Source organism: Siniperca chuatsi, linkage group LG16 (genome assembly GCF_020085105.1).
Source record: "Siniperca chuatsi isolate FFG_IHB_CAS linkage group LG16, ASM2008510v1, whole genome shotgun sequence".
In the NCBI taxonomy this organism is placed as follows: Eukaryota; Metazoa; Chordata; class Actinopteri; order Centrarchiformes; family Sinipercidae; genus Siniperca; species Siniperca chuatsi.
In genome coordinates this window covers 14789293-14811691 of record NC_058057.1, presented here as the reverse complement: position 1 = coordinate 14811691, position 22399 = coordinate 14789293, and the positions used below count along the sequence as shown (strand labels likewise).

General features: G+C 38.8%; 2 protein-coding genes across 3 annotated transcripts; one reads left to right on the top strand and one right to left on the bottom strand.

Annotated features, from left to right (window-relative positions):
- Positions 1 to 1355: 1355 nt before the first annotated feature.
- On the top strand, positions 1356 to 11086 carry abcd4 (ATP-binding cassette, sub-family D (ALD), member 4). 2 transcript variants are annotated; one of them, XM_044168485.1, is made up of 19 exons: positions 1356 to 1732; positions 2175 to 2293; positions 2624 to 2751; positions 3830 to 3969; positions 4230 to 4346; positions 4993 to 5118; positions 5536 to 5586; positions 5882 to 5976; positions 6080 to 6201; positions 6978 to 7069; positions 7210 to 7299; positions 7498 to 7703; positions 8618 to 8709; positions 8889 to 8925; positions 9315 to 9364; positions 9513 to 9565; positions 9705 to 9781; positions 10038 to 10153; positions 10322 to 11086. In XM_044168485.1, the coding sequence occupies exons 1-19, from the start codon at positions 1692 to 1694 to the stop codon at positions 10421 to 10423; spliced, it is 1854 nt and encodes a 617-aa protein (XP_044024420.1). In that variant the 5' UTR covers positions 1356 to 1691; the 3' UTR covers positions 10424 to 11086. The 2 variants fall into 2 exon arrangements, with proteins under 2 accessions (XP_044024420.1, XP_044024422.1); XM_044168487.1 differs by lacking the exons at positions 1356 to 1732; positions 3830 to 3969.
- Positions 10859 to 22316, bottom strand: LOC122862798 (acetyl-coenzyme A synthetase 2-like, mitochondrial). The gene is made up of 14 exons (XM_044168484.1): positions 21697 to 22316; positions 21262 to 21358; positions 20979 to 21178; positions 19665 to 19840; positions 18975 to 19127; positions 18527 to 18674; positions 17866 to 18003; positions 16705 to 16797; positions 13423 to 13535; positions 12692 to 12818; positions 12481 to 12608; positions 11708 to 11771; positions 11455 to 11576; positions 10859 to 11361 (listed from the first exon to the last, which is right to left on the bottom strand). Exons 1-14 carry the CDS (start codon positions 21992 to 21994, stop codon positions 11185 to 11187), a joined length of 2034 nt encoding a protein of 677 aa, XP_044024419.1. The 5' UTR covers positions 21995 to 22316; the 3' UTR covers positions 10859 to 11184.
- Positions 22317 to 22399: the final 83 nt, after the last annotated feature.

Here is a 22399-nt window from a genome sequence, read left to right as displayed (position 1 = left end):
CTTTGGGAAAAAAAAAAAAAAGTAATGACTCGAGATTTTCATTGACAACGGTCAACTTGCTGACATTAGATTTTCTGTAGGCTGGAAAACAACATCAGATCTGTCAGCAAGTAATCAATAATTAGAAATAAATGTAATAGATACTTTGTTTGAAATTAGGCCTATTTACCAGATGACAATAGAAAATGTCAAGTACTGATAATGTTATGTTTGGAAAAATTCTTCCAGCAAGCAGAAAGAAAATGAGGTTGAATGCTTCAGCAAATTTTAATTTTAAGTGCACAAAAATAGTACAGTGATTGGTGTATAATTAAAAGTTTGTGAAGTACTGAAAAAATCCAGAATAGCAGCATTTTTGTTTTAATAGTTCAAAATACAAGTCAATAGTGAGGGAAGGCATGTGGTGAAGGCAGTGTAGGGTCACATGTTTTATTCCCCCCACTCAAATAGTACATTGGGTTCATGCTTAACCTTTGAGCAACTTACATAAGGTCTTTATCTGGTTTGTAACCCACACGTACACCCAGTCTAATCACAGATCTTCTCTGTGCTGTCCTCATGAATTGAACTTTGGGTGATGGCTGTTTTTGGCATTTAGATCTAAAGAATTCGCAGAGCTCAGCACATGATCTGTCTCTCCCTTAGCAATCTTTTACCATTATACATTTATCAGCTAATGAAAGATTTAAGATGTCAGTATTTCAAGCAGTGATACTCAACAAAACTTTTACCAAGTATGATAAGAATGAATTCTTCCATAATGGAAACATTTCCTTTTTTGGCATAGTTGTTTCATAATGAGGTATTTTTCAAACACTATTTTTAAGCTTTTCAAGTATCTCCCAGCTCTCCAAGCTGGGCCACTCCAAAGTACCCTCAACCATTAATAGCCTCCTTTTTATAGGCCTATGCCCACTTCTTTTTGGTTTTTAACACTGTGGCTGTTCAGGTGTGGCTCCTATTACCATAGAAATAGTTGCCACAGGACACAGAAACAGACTAAACAGAGTTTTATTATATATTATATACATATATAATTATTTATATAATTCCTTGATATATAATAAATATGTTTAAAATCCTGGGTTTGAGAGTGATAGTACGTTTTTGCATCTTTTCAGGCATGAATCTACTGTATGTAACTAATGGTGCAAAGGACATTTTGCAAAAAAGATGTTTCCATTTAGTGTTGCACACACAATCATGTTTGTTTGTTTTTTGTAAAAACAAATTTTTGCCAAGAGGGGCGGGTTAACATTTAAGTTTATGAGCATTTTTCCCACTTGATTGGTATAAAAAAGTATGGGACCTTTTATTTTGAAAAATTTGAGTACATTGAACCGGACGTCCGGACTTTTACTTTTACCGACCAAAACATTCTCCTGAACTCCAGTCCGCGGAGGAGTAGCAAGGTAACTGAGTGGTCGGTAAGGCGATGCTAAAGTTACATTTAAGCTAATTAATGTAGCCATGAAAGAGGCTAAAAGAGGGTAGTTACTTTGAATAATTTTGTAGAAATGTGTTCGTTATTCCCCTCGCTAACAGTTAACCGTTTGTTCTCTTTGGCTGCTTGAGACGTTGGTTAGTCTGAAGTTATCTTGACCTGCTGGTTAATATCCGCTAACATAAAGTCCGAAAAACGTATGTGAAGTTTTATCTGGGAGAAATATTAGTCCCTGCCGCCAGTGCAGATGCCTCGTTTGGAAAAGTCAAATGGCAGAGGGACAAAAAGGTAAGACTGAAGCTAACGTTACACTTCCAAGGAAACTGATGGAGATGTATAGTTTGATCACCTTAACAGCAAGGTTTTTCGTTATTGCTCTGCTAATTTAACTAACCTCAGTATTTTATCTGAGATTTAATGTTAATGTTCATTGTAATTACATTATAGACAAGTAAACAGTAAAACATTTCTTAAATGATTGTACTTTCCAGGCAGGAAACAAGGTAAGTTAGTGCAAATACACCATATGGTGCAACACTGCATTGGCAGGCCAGTTTTCAGTTTAAACGTTGGTATTGCGGTATAAGGAGAAATGCTTTAAGTAAAGCAAGAATTTCCTCATGACAAAATCACACATTTCATGCATGTGAACACAGGATGTAAGTTTGGAAGATTCAAATGCTGCAACATCCTAATACCATTTTATGTCTCTTGCTGTGCACAACGTCAGACCAAAATTAGACTGGAAGTTTGTTCAGAGGTTCTGCAGCATCCAGAAGGTCCTGTTCCCATCATGGACCAGTCAAAGTGCTCTGATGTTTGGGACGCTACTTGGTGTCACTCTGACAGGTAACTGCTGGAGTTACTAAAGCTATGTGTGCAAGAGGAGAAGTATGATTGCCAAAGGGGAAATAAATTGTCACAATTAGATCAAGATAGCTTTCAAAATAAAATGTAATGATTGCGTCTTTCTCGTGAAAGATCATGAGACACATTTACTGCCTTTTATAGCATTGTAAAACTACATTTCAGATAACACTAGAATGCATACTATGTTTTTTTTTCCTGCTGACCTTTAGCTCAAAGCATTGCCTAATTTCCCTACTTACTTACGAGTCTCTGTTTGAACGGTCTCCCAAAAATTAGCTAACACATCTTTTTTTTTTTTTCTGCCATCAGAGCAGCTGATCATTTACCAAGTGGGTGTCCTCCCCAGCCACTTCTACAATGTGCTGGCAGACAAAGATTTCTCAGGCTTCAATAGTCTGGTGGGCACAGCTATGGCGCTCATCTTGCTCAACTCCACAGTAAGTTGAAGGAGCTGTGGGGGATGGCGGAGGTTGATCTACCTACTGACAGTAGTAGCCAGAAGAGTTCAACCCTCTTGATGTCATTCTTACAATTTTGCTGTACATTGAATTTGGTCTTTTAACAGTTTTTACTCTTCACTCTTCATGTGCAAACTCAGCTGTACGTCTCTCTTATTATCACAGCTCTGCTTCTGATTGGTCTGCAGACTTAAAAGTATTAGTACTTTTAGATTCTGCACTTTCAACAGCTTTCTACATACACTAACTTGTATACAGTGAACAAAATATAGCTTAAATAATACAAGGTTTTTCTTTGTGTGGGACAAAATTTACTGCATCATCACACAGATTTTTATTATCCACGGATAATAACTTTGCATATATTATTGATCAAAAGGTTTATTCTTTATCATGCCATCTTCTTGTAAAATCTCAATTTACTGTAGTTGCTTGTTTTTCTATTTGTGTGTATATTGTATGTTATGAACAGTAACTTATTTCTAAAAATATGAGCATAGTTTTATTTATCAGCTGGATATTACACCATATTCAGAAAGTTGACTTGTTTATTAATATACAGAGCATTACCACAGTACCAAAGTCTTACTACCATAAAGGCAAATTATTAATTATACGTGATTTAATACAACATTAGTGTCATCATAACTGGGACAAGTCTTATGTTCCCAATACTGTACATTGTCTGTCTATAGATTTTAGAAGTGTACTAGAACTAAATCAAAAATCAGGTTTCTATATTTTATTGTATGATATGTTTGATTTTGGATTGCTGTTATAACAGACAGTAGCAACAAGGTCAGGACAGCTTGACATGTTCATTTTGCAGCCTGCACACGCTTGATCTTAATACTTGTAAATTGTAAATACCTTTCACGATACTGAGTTTATTCTGAGGAAACAGATATTCTACGTACAGTTTATTTTAGCCGTTTACTGTTTATTTCTCCTCTTGTTAGTCTCATAGATGTCAGCATATGGTTACTGGTTGTTGTCCTTGTTACTTTTTCTCTCTAATAGACTTTACTCTCTCTCTTCCCCTCCCCCTCCCTCCCAGTTGAAAAGTCTGGACCAGTACATTTGCAATCAGATGTATGTTAGCTGGAGGAAGACACTAACTGAGAGCCTCCATACAGCCTACTTCCAGGGCCGAGTCTATTATACACTCAATGTACTCAGACAGGACGTAGACAACCCGTAAGCTTTAATGGTTTTCCTCTTTGTAGATTTATCTAGTGCTTTTGTTTTAAGAATATAGACACAAATGCAATTTCAATTCATCAATATTTGAGTGTACAAATATAAGTCTGTACTTAGTGTAGTGTCCATGAAAGTCTATCATCTGAAAGTTTTTATGTGTAAGATCATGTTTCTGTTAGAACATTAAACAACATCATAAAGTGGAATAATTTAATTGATTTGTTTTTTCTTTGTGTTTCTTTCTGTCTAACTTGCAGAGACCAGCGAATCAGTCAGGATGCAGAGAGGTTGTGTAAGCAGATGAGCACCATGGCTAGTCGTTTGATCGTATCACCGTTCACACTGGCTTACTACACCTACCACTGCTTTTATAGGTGAGTTTGTAGAGTACCGTGGCAACATGTGATGCACTGTAATATATCATACTCGTACTACATTTATCACCTACTCTGACGTTGAAGTGAAAGCATCATCAGAGACAAACATTGTGCTCTGTTAAGGTATCACGTTATACAACATTTTGCTTTAGAGAGGTACATTTACAAAAAAAAAGACTGAAAGAAAGTTAGAATGTTGTCAAAAAAATACTTTTTTTTTTTTAGCCATCCAATGTGCTCTTTGTCTGTAGTTTGTAAAGAGACGAGAAAGTCCACCTGTTGTCAGTGACTCTATATTAAAGTCTTTAACAGATGACACTTGTGAAAGAGAGAAAAACAGGAAAAAGACACAATTCCTACGTATCTGTTCCAACTCTAAAGGTCTGCTGCAGCTCTTAACCTTTTTAAATGGAGGCTAAAAAGTGTGAGGCTCTATTTTTGCACCGTAACTGCAGCGCCTTTTATTTATTTGAGTATTATCTTTTGTATGCTTTGAGTGTTTAATTTTATTTAAATGCATTCTGTTTTAATGTATTTTGCCTTTCATTGTCTTTGTCATGTTGTTTTATTCTTTATGTAAAGCACTTTGAATTGCCTTTGTGTTTGAAAAGAGGTATATAAATAAAGTTGTCTTGCTTTGCAGCACCGGCTGGATCGGTCCTATGAGTATCTTTGGCTACTTTGTGATTGGGACCATTGCCAATAAAATCCTCATGGGGCCGATTGTGTCGACTCTGTTTGAGCAAGAAAAACTGGAGGGAGACTTCAGGTAAGTTCAGTCTGTAAGTCATGGAGTATCAATAAGAATGTGTGCTGACAGACGAGCCGAGCAGGATTGACTTGAAGTTCAGGGAAAACACTTTTAACAGTTTGTGTTTGGGTAATTTGCCAGCTCCATTTGATGCAAATCCTCTCAGTGTTTGTTGTCAAGGAAATCAGTCATTTTGTTAAGAGGAAGTATCTGTAGACTTTGGCCCAGTTTCTTTTGCCTCTTAGGAAATAACAGGATATGTGTCAGCTTTTCCTGAAGAGGAATTGTAATTTAATATAACTGTCACAAGTTCAGATAATGCGATTCTGTGTTGCCGGGGTAACAGCTGAATGAAAATTGTGTTAAATCTTAAATTGTGTTGCTTGAAAGTGAAAACAATATTTTTTTTCAGAGTTAATGTTTGTGTATCTCCAGATTCAAGCATATGCAGATCCGTGTCAATGCAGAGTCTGCAGCTTTTTACAGGTGAGACACAAACACATGATTTATATACCAGGGTCAACCATTTCTCATTTATTTTACTGTGTCTCGTGCACGTATCATGCCTGCAGAGACTGCCCAAACGGAAATACAGACCTTTCCAGAAAGTTTAGACAATCATAACTGTATAACGTACATGGAATCTGTACATGGTGTACTTTCCTGTGATTTAAAAAGAAAGTTCAGTATCTGGCACTATATGAATCGTTCTGAAGCACTAAGTCACACCGATTATGGAGTTATAGCAGGTTAGAAAAACTGCTGCTGTCTTTGTTTTTAGAGCTGGTAAAGTGGAGCTCATGAGGACTGACCGAAGACTGCAAGCTCTGCTGCAAACTCAAAAGAGTCTAATAAACAAAGAGCTCTGGCTTTATAGTAAGAACACGCTATACTGTACACCCCCACTCACTGACTCCTATTTTTCATTGATTGCTTTGATGAAACTTGTAGAGTTGACTTCTGACCTCTCCTCTCTCAGTCGGGGTAAATACCTTTGACTACCTTGGAGGTTTCCTCAGCTACATTATAATCGCCATTCCCATCTTCACTGGTATCTATAACGGTCTCACTCCTGGTGAGCTCAGTGCTCTCATCAGTAAGGTATGACATGTTTTATATTTCCTTTCCCTACTTCTCAGAACTTGTGCAACTTCCTTCACATACAAAAAAATAAGACCCCTTAAAAATGTTTTTATTCTGATACAATCAGTAGAAGTTTGAATGTTGCTCCCAGTTTCAATCAACTTTGTCAGTTAATCTCTATTTGTCCCCAAAGGGCAAGTGCTTATGCAGCAGTGACACAGAAACACAGTGTAAAACAAAAAGCAGAGTAACACATCATATTAATGATTAATGACTAGTTTAAACAATTTAGAAATAAGTTAAATTTCTAATAGAAATTGACAAAATATTTTAAATTGAGATACAGAATACAGTAAGTAATGATACAGTATGTGCTCATGTTACCTTTTCCTCTCAGAGTTTATTTGAGGGATAGCAGAGGGTATGAAGGGTTGCCACCACAGAGTAGCTGGCTGAATGTGAATTTAAACACTAGGTGGCAGCAAAAGCTTGCTCTCCTGATAAATCTGTTCAACTACATTCATGCTGAGTTCAAATGCCTGTTGTTAGACAGAGATCTCACTTCTGAATCTAAAAAAGTATTATTGTAGCGTCAGAACTGTCTCAATCACATGTAGACAAGCATAGTTAAGTATTATCATCAGCTAGTATTAAATTCCTCTTGTCTCGTTTTGGTGCTGATGTCCGATGTGCCATGTAGTTACTGCCTTTTTTCTGTGTTCTGACATTCTTCTTTTAATCTTGTCTCTTATTTAGTCTCTGCTCTGGTTCTCCCTCTCCTTTTTCATATTCAGAACGCCTTTGTCTGCATCTACTTGATAAATGGCTTCACGCAGCTAATAGACCTGTCAACCACTCTGTCAGATGTGGCTGGATACACCCACAGGTATCACACTGCATACTTAAATTCACTTCCTGGAGGACAGATGATGACAGCAGCGTTTGTGTATGCCGTCCACCTTTCTATCACTGAATCTGTGTGTGTGTGTGTGTGTGTGTGTGTGTGTGTGTGTGTTTTGTGGTCAGGATTGGGGAGCTGAGGGAGGTGATGGATGACATCCTACGCACGCAATGTGACTATGACCCGGCATCAGGGGAAAGCTACGACTTTGACAGGTTTGTGTGAGCACTTTTACAATAATCTCTGCTGCAAAAAAGTAACAGACAGCATGTTAAAATAATGCACACGTGGCTAAAATTAGATTAGATTAAAAAACAAGACAAATAAGAGCAAAGAAGATGACTAAAGATGACTATAACAATGTTTCTCAGCCTCCTCATGTTCTTTGTTTTTTATTTAATTTCTCCACACAGTGACTTCAATGTCCACGCAGGGCCCGTGGACACTGCCTTCATCCTGGACCATCTTTCATACAAATCTCCTTACTCAGACCAGCTGCTGGTGGAGGATCTGAGTCTAAAAATCAGCCAGGGAGCACATCTGCTAGTGGTGGGGAACACAGGCACTGGCAAGACCTCACTACTGAGGGTCCTCAACCGACTTTGGGAGGCACACAGCGGTGAGAGAGCAGCGAGACTGAGGCTGTTTGATTTTAATTTTAATCAGTTTTAATGTGAGTGAATATGACAGGAAGGGCTTGATGAACAGGTGTGGTAGCCCCTGACCAGTTTAGCTCAGGAGCCATAATAATAAGAATAATTGTATGTATTTCAGAATAGAAATAGAAGAAGAATGTGTACATCCTTACCATGACACATAAAACCAAATATAAGTGACAAACGTCTGCAACACTGAGGGCCTTAGGTTTAAATTTTTTTTTTATTGTAGTATGGACATGAACACTTTGATTACTTGAAGCTTATGAAAAGAAATAGTTTGTGCGTATCCTATAGTTTAAAAATATTTGGATCCCCTCAGTGTTGTGGGCACTTTTCACTTTTTATTGTATGTACTGTAGCATATTTTTATTTCAAATACTTTAGTACAAAAGTACACATTATGTGGTCATGTTTTCCCTTCCCTGTTTTAAATACAAATTTGTATCACAGCCTATACTTTAAAACAATAAACACAGAAATACGTCTGAAAATAGCTCATAGATATATGGATACATTGGCATCTTTTATCAAAAGTTGTCCATTAAAGTATTGAGGCATATTTTTTAGGGCAGAGGATACAAGGCTCCAACTGCAAGTTTTGTTTTTACAGATCCCAGATCTGTGTTTATGGCAAGATAGAGGTGAGGGATCTACACATGATCTAGTTTGTTTTCTGTACAGCTTTTCTTACGAGACGGGGAGAGGGTAGCACTGTTTTTGTTTTGTTATTCATACTTTTTTTACAATTTAAAAAAAAATGTTAAAAAAACCAACATTTTTTTGTGCAAATATTGCACCTAAGTATTGCAAAACAAAGACTTGATCTGTGATATCTGCACACATTAGTAGCTTCATGACACGTCTGGCTCCTCAGGTTTTGTCCAGATGACCACATGTTTCGGGCCCAGAGGAACCCTCTTCCTGCCGCAGAAACCTTACCTGACTGATGGCACACTGCGTGAACAGGTCGCTGTCTCTTCTTTTATGTTGTTTTTCTTCTAGGGTTGTTTCTCTATAGAGCCTGTAACTTGTCAAATCATAAATATATGTGTAAAGATGCTATGCTTGTTGCAAGTGCTGAAATCTACCAAAATCAAAAAAGATTAGAATGAATGAGGATCAACTGGACCTCTCTTCTCCAACAGGTGATCTACCCACTGAAGGATATTTACCCTGCATCAGGTATCAGATTTCACATTAATTTAATCACAGTTAGTTGTGCTGGCAAAAAAACCTACAAACATACAAATGAATATAAGATAAAAACACATAACAAGTGTCGTATGTCATTTTGACTGCATTTACATTAAACATTACATTAAAAGCCAGAGAAATACGTCTTTTCAAATGTGTCCTGACAGAAATATGTTTTGATTAAAGCAGCTCATTTAATACTACAATAATAATACAATAATACCATTGATACAGTAAATCAGTGTTGTAAGAAGATGAATGTATATAGGTACAACTTTTATATTTATATCAAACTAACTTGGTGCTGATGCTGGCTCCTGAAATGACTGAAATCATTTCAGTTTGTGATATTCATAATGTACGTGCCCTCTTTTCAGGGTCTGTGGACGATGACAGAATTATACAGTTCCTGGAACTAGCTGGAGTGGTGAGTGACTTTATCCTACAGTATATTCCTTTAAATTAAAATCTTCAGTTTGTTTTGCTAAATTGTTTATTCACTTTGAATATTTCATTAAATTATTTTTATTTTGAACATGCACTGATCCTGAATCAAACTTGTATCGATCCTCCAGTCCAGTCTCCTAAAGCGTACAGGCGGGCTGGATGAAAAGGTGGACTGGAACTGGTAAGAGAAAACGTCATAAATATGACAAAGTGAAACACTAAATGCGTGTATTGTGTGTTACTGTGCAGTGGTCACATTAACACTCCTCTTCAAATGTGCCACAAAATGATGCAAACTCTGAACTAGTTATTCTCTGCAGGTACGATGTTCTGTCTCCAGGTGAAATGCAGCGTCTCTGCTTTGCACGACTCTTCTACCTGCAGCCCAAATATGCAGGTGTGTTGTTCTGGATTTCTGTAACGTATTCATGAAAGCATCTCAGAACTTTGAGTGATTCTGACAGTTTCAGGGGAGCTAGCCTTGCGTACTGTCTTTAATTTAAAACCTTAATTTAGCATTTCTGATGTGAAACATTTAACATTCAAAACATTCATCCTGTCCTCTGTGTTAGAGGTGACCCAGACCGGAGCTTTCTTAAACTAGTGTTGTTCTTTTTTTACGTGTTTTTTTTTTTATTTATTTTATTTTGCAGTATTGGATGAGGCCACCAGTGCTTTGACTGAGGAGGCAGAAGCACAGCTGTACCGAACCTGTAAACAGCTTGGCATGACTTTGGTCAGTCTGGGACACCGGAGCAGCCTGGAGAAGGTAGACTCAACACACATGAATCAGCCAGCTTGAAGTGATAGTAAAATCATTTAATTGAATTTGTGAACTTTCATTTATTTATAATATTTTTTTCCACCCATGCTTACTATATAGCCAGTTCTGCTATCTACAAAGTACTCAGTAACTCTGTCTTTCTATTTCTCACAGTACCATGATGTCCAGTTGAAACTGTGTGGAGGAGGCCGGTGGGAGTTAACTAAGTTAAAAGGAGGCAGTGGGAGCCTCGCTCTCAGAGAAGAAGCCATGTGACTGCATGGTTATCTCTTTGAAATCCTGTAAGCATCAGTGTGGGAGACGAGAACAGAAAACACTCCTGAATTCGTCATTTAAATAACATTCAAGTGCTCTTCAACAAGGTACTTTAAATCCCAGTTCCTCCTCCTCCTTCAGTCATCAGGTTTATATGTATTTATATATGTATTCATGTCCACGGGCATTTTAAGAGAATAACATTTCTCACCAGCTTGCTCGGTTAAATGCGAGGTTAAGAAAATGGGTGGGAGTGCAACACTTTCCAAGGAAGATGACGCTTTGTTGGACGCTTGTGGGTCAGGAGGGAGAGCTCAGCCAAAATGTTCTGGACCCAAAGACTTTGACAAACGAATGGCTTGGACGGCTACGTAATTTTAAATTTGTCTATCATGACAACAAATCAGGAAAGAAGGACACTCAGTAGATCTTGTGTGCCTTTATGTGAGATTACATTTGTTTATTGTATTATGTTTATAATCACTACATTGGAAATATTAGTTAAAATTTTGTAATAAAAACAATGTTCTCAGCTCTATGTAACTCCTATCAAGTGCAGAGTACATCTGTGGATTATACATACAGTTTTAAAGAGTTGTTTACCTGATTTCATCAAAATGTCATATGTAAAATAAAAACTAAATATGTGGCCTTTTAATATAATTTTTGTTACAATGGCACAAGTCTGTTTAAGTAATACAGAGAGTAACATGCAAGCATCACATATTCCTCTTTAGATGAGAATGTTTTCAGAAAACACATCATCGTGGTGGTTGTTTACTACAGAGCTCATGGTGACCTTGGATGATCTCTTGAACTGCTGCAGGATCATCCAGCGTGCTGAGGTCACCCAACCTGTTCACGTCTTGCTCCACCACGTTACGCAGCACCCGGCGCATTATCTTACCTGAGCGTGTCTTAGGCAGACGCTGGACTAGCTGTGAGAATGACCAAAAAAATTACCAAAGTGACTAAGTACAAGTTAGTCTTGAATGTCTGCTTTTAATTTAAAGTCAGTGAGACGGAATTACCTGGATGTAGTCTGGACAGGCATACTTGGCGATCTTTTTTGATACCATGTCGTTTAGCTGCCGGGACAGGTCAGCCTCATGGACGTCCACACCCTTTTTTAGCACCACAAAGGCATACACACCTGACACAGATGTGTGATGGACATTCTTAGCTAACATTGCTGTCACATATTTTTATCCATCCCTGTGAACTACATTATGTGGGAAACACATTTTTTGACTGAATTACACTGAAAAAAGATTTCTTGCTCACCTTGTCCTTTGATGTTATGAGAGTATCCCACGACTGCAGACTCAGCCACTATAGTGCATTGATTCTGTTAAAGAAATCACAATCAGGGTCGTCTGTACACTTTATGGGAAAAGATTTGACTGCTTGAGCTTTGAAAAAAATTTAAAAAACCCATAAATGTCTCTTTGGTTAAACGTTAGGAAAATGACCTAAAAAAAAAAGCACTTGTCCACAATGAAATTGAAATTACTTCAACCCTATTCAAAGATGTCAACCCCTTTTCCTTCTTTCCTACTTTTGAATATCATTTTATTCATGACTTTATTGCTATAATTTTTCTAAATTGCTTTTATATCGAACTGGACACATTTGTAATTTTGAGAACTTTTGGGGTGTTTTTCTATATTTCAGCCCTGATAAAAACATGGTTTTAGGTATGTCACTGTTGTCAGTCACACTTTGGTCTAGAGTAAAATATCTTGATAAATACTGGATGATTTGCCATTAAATTCAATTCAGGCATTCATGGTCCTCGGATAATGACGTTGTTGATAACATGACTTTTCATATAGAGCCACCAAAAAGTAAAACGTTCCACTTGGCCAACACTTTAGGTCATGCCAGGATACCTGTAAAACTACTGTTAGTTTGAACAAATTCCTGAGAGAGATTATTGCTTTCATAGCATGCTAATAAAATAAAGTTAGTATGATCTTCTAGACAAACATTAGCATGTTACCATCATGTGAGTGTTTATGAATAAAAATACTTTGTTAATCATTGATTGACCTTACCACCACATCCTCTATTTCTGCGGTCCCAATCCTGTGACCGCTCACGTTGATGACATCATCAAGGCGGCCAGTGATTTGGTAATACCCCTCCTTAGAGCGATAGGCGCCATCACCAGTAAAGAAGTAACCTTTTGGCACAGACAGAGGGAATTAGAGAGTTGAGAAACACCATAAAAATAGAGAGTTTGTTCTCGAACACATCGTACTGTACCAGGATAAGGCTGACAGTAGGTCTCAATGAATCTCTGGTGGTTGTTATGAATGGTTCGGGCCATACCAGGCCAAGGCTGAGCTATACACAGAGCTCCAGATGTGTGGTTGGAAGTCAGCTCTTTTCCCTGAAGAAAATTAAAAAACGGTGATACATTTTAACACAAGTGCAAATAAGGGCTTTAAGAGCACAAAAATGATTTTGAAAACTATGAAGTATTATTTGGTGCATGTTATTTCCAGCATTGTATGGTCAGGGAAACTGGTGATTGATCTAACAATTAGACAAGACTGATGAAAAAACTTGTAGAATATTCCTCTCAAAATTAAAGAGAAAAGGCACACATTAAACCCTGTGAATATCGAAGCTCTCAAAATGCTGTGTGTGGGCGTATTTGTGTGTTTTTGTTGACAGGGAGGAAGAGCGATCAGCTCAGAGACACCACTCCAACTGTCTGTGCAATCTGTGCAACTGCAATAGCCACAAAGTAGTGTGACAGATTTTAAATGGGGAGTTTGGCACGCACAGAGTGGGACTGACGGGTGGGAGCAGGATGGGTATCAAAAGTGACACAGCTGGTGACTATTTTATAATCCTAATCTGACCCACCCTCCAGGCCGTTCCCAGCTATCCAACATTTGCATGGATGGCACACTATATACACACACACACACACACACACACACACACACACACACACACACACACACACACAGGGATGAGCACCACACCTCAGGGTCCATGAGCACGGGCTTAATGCCAAAGAAAGGTCTCATAGCCATTCCTGGGACAATCTCTGCATCTGGGTCCGATGGCCTTGGGGCGATGCAGATACCACCTGTCTCTGAGAACAGAGCAAAACAAGGCAGATCATAAAGCTGGTGTTATTCTATATTTTTCTTATTGTCTTTTGATAATAAGACAAATATAGAATATTATCAGACTTATTTAAACACAAACAAAGCGATGTGCTTTTATAAAAGTCCATTGTTGAATTGAAAATGTCTCATATGGATGTAAAAGACTGAGGATGGATGAACCATAGTCACAGTTCTACATGCATACCTGCTCAGAACAGAGCCAGATTGGTCAAGACCAGATTAATATAGTGCAACACCCAACAAAAGACAAAGAATTAACCTGAACGGAAAAACATAACTGCAAATCATAATTTTTTTAAAGCACTAAAGATGCACTGAAGCAGAGTGGGGGAAAAAATGAAAGGGACAGAGGAGTGAGTAGGAAAATATAAATGACAGAGCCAGATAACACTTTGTAAATCTAGCATAAGCCCTTCTCATTGCTACAGATGTAGATTGTGGAATTACAGCCATACTAAGTAAATTGAATTAAATTAGGTTTGCCTGGACCTCAGAGACCCTCGTAATCCGCCTGGTGGTGTTGGTGGCAACAGTGCCGGAGACAGCAGAGGGGACCCGTTATAAAGTAGGACACAACAGATGATCCCACAATAGCATTAGCAACCAGCATCCTGTTCAAATCAACTGTAACCGAGAGACTTCTGGACTAAAACCCCCGCACAAATCATCAACACTCTTTTGTTGAGCCTCTTCCAAACTCAGTGGAGGCTGTCTTCAACATTTTAAAAATGGTAAAGGAATAGTTAAACATTTGGGAAATTCGCTTATTCACTCTCTTGCAGAAAGTTACATGAGAAAATCAATACCACTCTCATGTGTGTTTGTTCAGCATGAAGTCACAGCCAGCAGCTGGTTAGCTTAGCTTAGCACAAAGACTGGAAATGGGGAAACAACTAGCCTAGCTAGGAATTGTGTTACCTTTGGATAAAGCCAGGTTAGCTTCCCCCTGTTTTCAGTCGCTATGCTAAGCTAAGCTAACTGGATGCTGGCTGTAACTTCATATTTAGCATAAAGATGTGAGAGTGGTATCAATCTTTATATCAACTCTTGACAAGAAAGCAATATATTGATATTCTTTCCTTCTTTCTTGCTGTTAGATGCTACAGAACTTTTCCACCTCCTGTCCTCCTGCATCCTCTCACCTCTCTAGTCCTGTATGATCCAACATGGAGGCCGTATGCCAACAGCAGATCAAAATCTAATTTTCTCTCTAAACAGGCTACTTGCTCCCAGATCAACCAAATGGCATTTATGAATAATGCCATTTAGTCCTAATTGGAAACACTGGTCCAGGAAAATAATACAATCCTTTTTCCTGAAGTAGCGTATTTGGGTCATATCTGTGTCTGTAATTCTCACAGCTCATGATGCTGTGATGTTTAATTATCGTCAATTAATTATAGATTTTTGCCATTTGTATGGTAATTAACGCAGCTTTACTCCATTTGGGCATTACTCAATCTAATTTGAAGGGACTGAGGATGAAACACATAGTGTCAGTAGGGTCCTGTGTTCATCCGCAAAATTGATTTTATTAGCAAAATCAGCTGATTCCGAACATGTCATTATGTCCCATCATAAGTACTTTAGTATTATGTGGTTATTTTGCAGTGAAATCAGAGGTTATATAAGTGTGAAGGACAAATTATTATACAGCAGTTTACACAGTCTAAATATTTATTTTTACAAATCAAATTTTTTACAAACATATTTTCTATTTCTCAGTGCTCAATGTAGAGACAAATTGAAGAATAAATTTTAATTTTGTTTGTAGGATTTAGAGGTGGTTAGCCTACAAAAACAAACAAACAAAACAGGGAAGATGGGATGAAATTATTCTCCACAGGGTGTTAATGTTAACTGTTGTTGTTAATCGATATCAAGAAAAACAGGCTGACGTTGAGATTTAGTTCATGCCTCTGGTTTCCTGTGCTGCTTCTGAGATCAGATGCTTAACTCTGAGAGGAAAACATCTGGATTGTTTCAGGAGTCCAGAGGGGATAGAAACGTTCCCTCTCTTTCTGCATATGTGTGTGTGCGCGTGTGATAGAGAGAGACCCCCACGTACTGTATTATTGTGTATGTATACGCATGCACTTTACCATAGTCACGATGTTATGTAACACTGTTATTGTTGGAGGGACGGAGCAGACTGCTCTCCCCTTTAAGACCGACCGGTTTAGTGCCTGCAGACGTGGCTGTGTTCGAGGAACAGTTTGTGAACTTAACGGTCCTTTGTGGAGGGATTGTGATTGTGCTAACAAGTGATGAAATGCTACTATAAGACTCACAGCATGAGAGACAAAACCAAGTTCAGTGGGAGCACAATAAATTAGATTTGGTTAATTGGTGATGACATATCACCAGAAAGTTAGAGAACACAGGGAGATAGAGAAAAAACAGAGAAAACTGTACGATGGTAAAATAATCAATGACACAATGCATGTGTAATGTAGGCTGAAGAACGGATCCAGTTCTTCCAACAGTGATGCAGCAGCAATGAATATTCTAAAACATGCTAAATGCAGTCTGACAAAGATGTAAAAGTTGCATCAGTTTAATGAGTTAGATTAGTCACTGAATGATTAGGTTACAGACAGAAAAATAAATCAGTTTTAATAATCGATTAATAATTTCAGTTCATGTAGTCATTTCAGACTGATCTGTTTCGTTCTCAGGAAAGTATTTGTGTTAGTAAAAACAGCAAATGACGGGAATGCTTGCTTGACACTAAATGACCCGACATTTTGCCATTAAATTTGGTTCAGATATTCATGTCCCCCTCAGGATGAATTTTAACTTAACTTTTCATCTATAGCGCCATAATCAGCTCTAAATTTTAATTTGTCTACTTTGTTTTATGACTAAAAACCAACAAAACTAATTACATTCCCATCAGCCTCATCTGTACTTTTAGTGAAAATTAGCAAATGTTACATGCTAACATGCTAAACTAAGATGGTGAACATTATATCTGCGTATTATATCTGCATAACATCATCATGTAAGCATTGTATTTGTGAGCATGTTAGCAAGTACAGCATCACAGTGCAGCTAGCATGTCTCTAGTCTCTTGTTTCATTTTGTTTCCAATATTAAATAAATTCCACATTTCAGTGTATTCCCAGTTACCTGTTTGCCACCAGGTGTCGACCACAGGGCAGCGTCTGTCCCCAACCACTCTGTGGTACCACTCCCACGCTTCAATGTTGATGGGCTCACCAACTGCACACAGACGAGGACAGCTTAAAACATATAATGTAGTCATATTGTTTTATGTACGTGTTTTAGTCCAATGCATATTTTTATGTTTTGCAAAACAAAGAAAAAAAGTGTTTCTGTAAAAAACAAAACAAAGAAAAAGCTATTTGTGTTGGTTAGGAAGAGGATTTCCATTCTTTATGTTATGCTTTGTTTTAACCCATACGCTTCATGTTTCAGGGGAACAGGTGTGTGTGTGTGTGTGTGTGTGTGTGTGTGTGTGTGTGTGTGTGTGTGTGTGTGTGTGTGTGTGTGTGTGTGTGTGTGTGTGTGTGTGTGTGTGTGTGTGTGTGTGTGTGTGTGTGTGTGTGTGTGTGTTTGATCTCCTGGCATGCTGGACTTTGCCGTGGACACTGTGGATCACTGAGGCATGTTGACATGCCAGCCAGGCTTGACTTTAAATATACTTTAAGTATGTAATATGTGTGTGCTTAGAGGAAAGGAATTTGTGAGGTCACTCTCTAGTACACGACATACTGTATTTGATGTAGACAAGTGCCAGCTGGTGTACATGACTCGGATAAATTAAGTCAATTTTACAATCTGGGTCCCATTTGTGGCCATCAGTTATTTAACATTTTGCACATCAATATCCATCTTTACCCAGTTATGTAAATCAAATTATTTTGAAATGTGAAAGAGCCAGATATGTCCATTTCAACTATGCATTTAAAAGCTGCGTGCATGCACAACTGGTGGTAAGTATGGTAGGTTGACACTGAACTGGGAAGTTCTATAAATGATATGTTGTTATATGTAGATGTTAACACACGACAGTTTGGGAAATAATTAAATAAAATTCACGTTTGTTTTTACCTCCAAATAAGTGCAGATATATATGGTTAAATTGTGGATTTCCCACTTTGTCTGACTGCTTGTGTTACTCGTTGGACTCTAGTTCTACATAATCAAAAAGGAGAGATGGCCATCACTAAGCAAATGAGAACCAGGTTGGCAAAAACTAAATTTCACTAAAGTGGTGAGCTCTTGTGCACATAATAGTATTTCTAAGTAGAAGTATGTTTGGCGTACCAGAGCCGAGTGTTTTGAGGGTGGAGCGGTTGTACTTGTGCACCCACTGGTCTCCGTACTTGAGCAGCAGGCGGATCGCTGTGGGAGCCCCGTAAAACTGGTTAATCTTAAGTCTCTGAACCATCTCCCAGTACCTTCCTGTGAACAACAAAACATGTCTACATTAGCATGGTCCAAAGAGATGCACTACCATGTACTAAGATGATACTGAAAATCTCAAATCAGAATCAGAAATTGGAGATTAGACTGGAGCTGTGGCCTGAGAAATGAAGACTAACATCAGAGGGATTTTAACTTCCAGTTTTGTTGCGTTTCTCCTTGACAATAACAAGGTGTGTGTGCTGACACATATGATGACTGTGTCCTGACTCCTGTGTATATAGAAGTCCCTTATTTTAGCGTGGAAGGTATGGCCAAGTTCAAGTTCAAGTTCAACTGTAAACAGTTAATCATAGACAAACACACGAGCATGCAGAGCTCTTGGCAAAGGACGGGGATTCTTAGAAGGAGTGTGCCAACACACTTTATGATACCGTTAGAGCTAAGACTGGTGAATATATGACAAATTGGAGGGTTTACTGTTCAACTAAAGGTGTTTTCTTTTTTATTATGAATTTATTGACTAGTCTTGATACATTCAGACATTTGCTGACATTCATACCTGGGTCAGGGTAAATGGGAGTGCTCTCAAACAGGACAGTGGTTCCCCCGTTGGCCAGGGGCCCGTAGACACTGTAACTGTGTCCTGTTATCCAACCAATATCTGCCACACACCCGAACACATCACCGTCATGGTAGCTGAAGACATACTGGTGACGATTGGATAAAACGAGAAGAAAATACGGTATTTCATTTCCTTTTATACCCATTTAAGCTGTAAGTGTAGTTATTAATATACCTTGAGCTCACTATATTACATGAATACACCAAACTACAGCACCATTTTTGTGAAACTCTTCTGTAACCTGCTGTGATCAGGCTTCTATTTTCTCTACAGATGGATAAACACTGGATTATGACATCGCTGGCATACAGTAACTATACACTGTGTGATTAAAAAAAATAAAAAATGAAATCAACAAAACACCACAGGTTGTGCTTGATGTTACCCTGTGTGTGAGTGCGGCATACAGCAGGTATCCAGCCTGAGTGTGGACGAGTCCTTTGGGCTTCCCCGTGCTGCCTGATGTATAAAGCAGGAACAACACGTCCTCACTGTCCATGGCAGCTGGCTCACACACCACGTCCTCCTTCAGCATCTCCTGCACAACACAGTGACTTTTTAGTTTTAATTTGTTAAAAATCACATTTAGTAAATGCAGCATAGTAATGGAACCACAATAGAACAAACTTTATTGCTTTTTCTTGTTGAAAGTGCGCAACACTTGCAATACAACTTTTTAAGATGCAAGAAGAGAAACTAACTAGGCATATAAGAATCAAGATTAGTGCTGAAATGATCCATTCAGTAGCTGTTCTGCTTTCAATCATGTCACAGGATCTTCCTCAGCAGATGAAGTTTGCCCAGTTTTCATGGAAGTGAAGATGTTCACATTTCCTTTTCTTTGGCTGAAGAAGATTGTGCGATGCAACCTCAAAAATGTGTTGATTAATCAGTTAGTTGATCGACTCAAAATGAACAATTTTGGTTAATTGGTTAATTTTTTATTAAGCCAAAATGCATTTTGGCTTAATAAACATTTTTAGCATCTTTATTTGACCAGGGAAAAGTGACACAGTGCAGCTGCTGTTGGTATTAATATCTTAATCAAGTTCTGATTGGCTTTCTGCTCTCTCACCTCCTCCATGGCGACGTCCCTGGCTGTCATGGCGACCGGATTCTCTGTTCTCACAGCAACAAACACCTGCTCTACTGTCGGGCAGCTCTGAACAGCCGTATCCACCGTCTTCTTCAGCTCGGTGATCTTACCCCCTCTGACGCCCTGGTTCACCGTGATGATGGTGCTGGACTGGGCTGAAAATGTGATGTTTAAGAAATCAGACTGCTGAGGTGGGTTTTTGTTGTGATTGAGTTATTTTTTTTTTATTAACTGCACTGTTACTGTCACTTTTACTTCCTGCATTTTATTTCAATTTCAAACTTAGTATGCAAATATTGTGATACTGTGGCTAACGACAGTAGAGGTAAAAAAAAAAAATAGGTCATTTAGCAGAGCCTGTGTTTTGTGACCTAAACTGAACTGTGTGTGGATTATATCACAAAACACACATTGAACCTCATAAAAGGAAGGGCCCAAGAATACTTTCTGTCTAGGAAGAAGGTGAAGAGTGAGGAGCCAATCATAATCTTTTGATCTAGGAAATCAGATACTTCACTCACGCAATCAGTATTTCCTGCCGACCAAGTAATATTAAAAATGAACACTAAAAAAATTTCATTTTTTAAAAGCAGCATTAATTGATTTTTGGCCACTTGGGGGAAGCAGAAAAATCTGAAACCACAACATTGACATATAATCATCCTATAAAGTTGTTATGGCGAAAATATTAGCAGACGATTGCCAATTTCCACATACAGCAGACAGACAGCAACATTAGCATTAATTTGGAGTTGTGTTTGTGTCACCTGATAAATGCAAGTCCAATAGTCACTCTCCTTTTAGCTCTGTTTTTGGTCTCCACCAACTCCTAAGAAAAATACTTGTCTCTTTAGCTGCTAAATGCTCCACTATGTTCACCAGCTAGTCGATAACTTTGTCTGCTGTTTGCTGCTAGGCAGGTAGTGTACAGTGAGTTTATCAGGGCTTTTTCACTAAAAACATCTGCCTGCTGCTGCTGGAAACGAGGTTAATGAGCGCTGTGAGACCGAACCAAACAGTAAAGTTGCAGCTTTAAAACAAAACAATAAGCTGAAAGATGCTAAAATGTTCCGTAGAGCTGAGGGAAACTGAAGGGTGATACTTCTCCGTGGGTTTGTCACTACAAGCAACCGCTTTCACATTACAGATAGTGATTTGATCCATTGTTAAAATACAAATATTGATTAGTGCAGCTTTAAAATGTGTCCTGGAAATGTGTTTCCAGACTCATTCTGTCACTTAAATATATCATCTCAGTCACACAGCATCAGCAGGTGAGTCACACTGTCTCACCGTCTCTGATTCGCTCTGCGAGGGCATCAGCACTGAAGCCTGCAAACACCACGTTGTGTGCTGCACCAATACGAGCACAGGCCAACATGGACGCCACAGCCAGAGGGCAAGGAGGCATGTAGATGGTGACACAGTCCCCCCTCTTCACTCCACGCCGCCTTAACAGGTTGCCCAGGCGACATGTCATCTCCAGTAACTGCCTGTAGAGAGATATCAATGAACTAGACTATAGGAGGACGAAAGGACGAGGAACACACACACACTCTAAATCCAACCTGCTGACCTGTAGGTGACTTTGACCTCTGACCCCGGTTCATCTCTCTCCCAGATCAGGGCCACCCTCTCAGGACAGGTGTGCACGTGGCGGTCCAGGCAGTTCACTGCATGTGCCCATAAAGAAACCAGATGCACACACACACACATTGAAAATGTCACATTAGCTGCTTCACTCAACACCACATTAGCATGGTGCGTTCAAGGTATTATTTGGATAGATATGCTGATAAAGATTGCTTTGCATGATGATGCCTTCGCTGTCTCGTGTTTTATTTAGAAGTGTTCCTCAAAAAGCAGCATGGAAAACTGTCTGTCAGGAGGAAATAAAATCACATTCTACTGCCTCCGATTATGACTTGAATGAATCAGTTTATTCTAATGACCAAATCTATTTCCAGAAATCCACTTGTCGTATTCTAATTAAATGTGACCACAGTCTTACCGGACACATTCAGCTTTCCTCCCTCAAACCACGTAATCTTGCCTCGGCTCAGATCACAGTCCAGGACCGTGTGGAAAGGACTGATCCAGCTCAGTCTCTGACGCGCCGCAGCGGCCCAGAAGCTCTCACTGTTGGAGACGGAAAACTCCTGCAGTGCCGAGCGGTCCGACGCGCCTTCAAACCCCGCAGCCTCCGGCATAAACGCCGCTATGTTACATCTCCGTCGACCCAAAACATGGAAATAAGATCTGAAGACAGTAAAGGCGTACTTTGAGGTGCATCCGCAAGGCAGCCACATCACGACAGTGAAAGTATTCTGTGGTGCCGGAAATTATGTTTGCAAAGCATTTCCGTCCTAGATGATATTTAAGCAATTTTAGAAGTTACTCTGCTCAAATTCAGTGAAGTGGAAAACTTGGAAACTCCGGAGAGGAAGGGCCTGAGGAGTGATGCGTTAAAGGGCGGTACAAACCATATGCCGACACTTTTTTTCTGTTCTTGTACGCCTAAAGCATAGTTGGCTACAGCTGGATTTCAGCATCAGTTGCAAAATAAAAGTTTCTCTTTGTGCAATACCCAGGATTTTGTTGTTTAAAGATCCAGACATGTTTTAAGACATAAAAACACTCAGCTCACACTAGCTTTTGTCTAACATATTTTCCCCCCACAAAAGAGTTTGATTACCTTGTTAAACAATTTAGAA

Excerpts from the sequence above, each read along its gene's own strand:
- LOC122862798 (XM_044168484.1), bottom strand. The coding sequence starts at position 21,994 with ATGTGGCTGCCTTGCGGATGCACCTCAAAGTACGCCTTTACTGTCTTC. Across the intron at positions 13,536-16,704 it reads CGACACCTGGTGGCAAACAG|AGACAGGTGGTATCTGCATC; the intron begins GTAACTGGGAAT and ends CTCTGTTCTCAG. Across the intron at positions 11,772-12,480 it reads CAGAAATAGAGGATGTGGTG|AATCAATGCACTATAGTGGC; the intron begins GTAAGGTCAATC and ends TTTCTTTAACAG.
- abcd4 (XM_044168485.1), top strand. The coding sequence starts at position 1,692 with ATGCCTCGTTTGGAAAAGTCAAATGGCAGAGGGACAAAAAG. Across the intron at positions 5,977-6,079 it reads CAAAGAGCTCTGGCTTTATA|TCGGGGTAAATACCTTTGAC; the intron begins GTAAGAACACGC and ends CTCCTCTCTCAG. Across the intron at positions 7,300-7,497 it reads GAAAGCTACGACTTTGACAG|TGACTTCAATGTCCACGCAG; the intron begins GTTTGTGTGAGC and ends TTCTCCACACAG.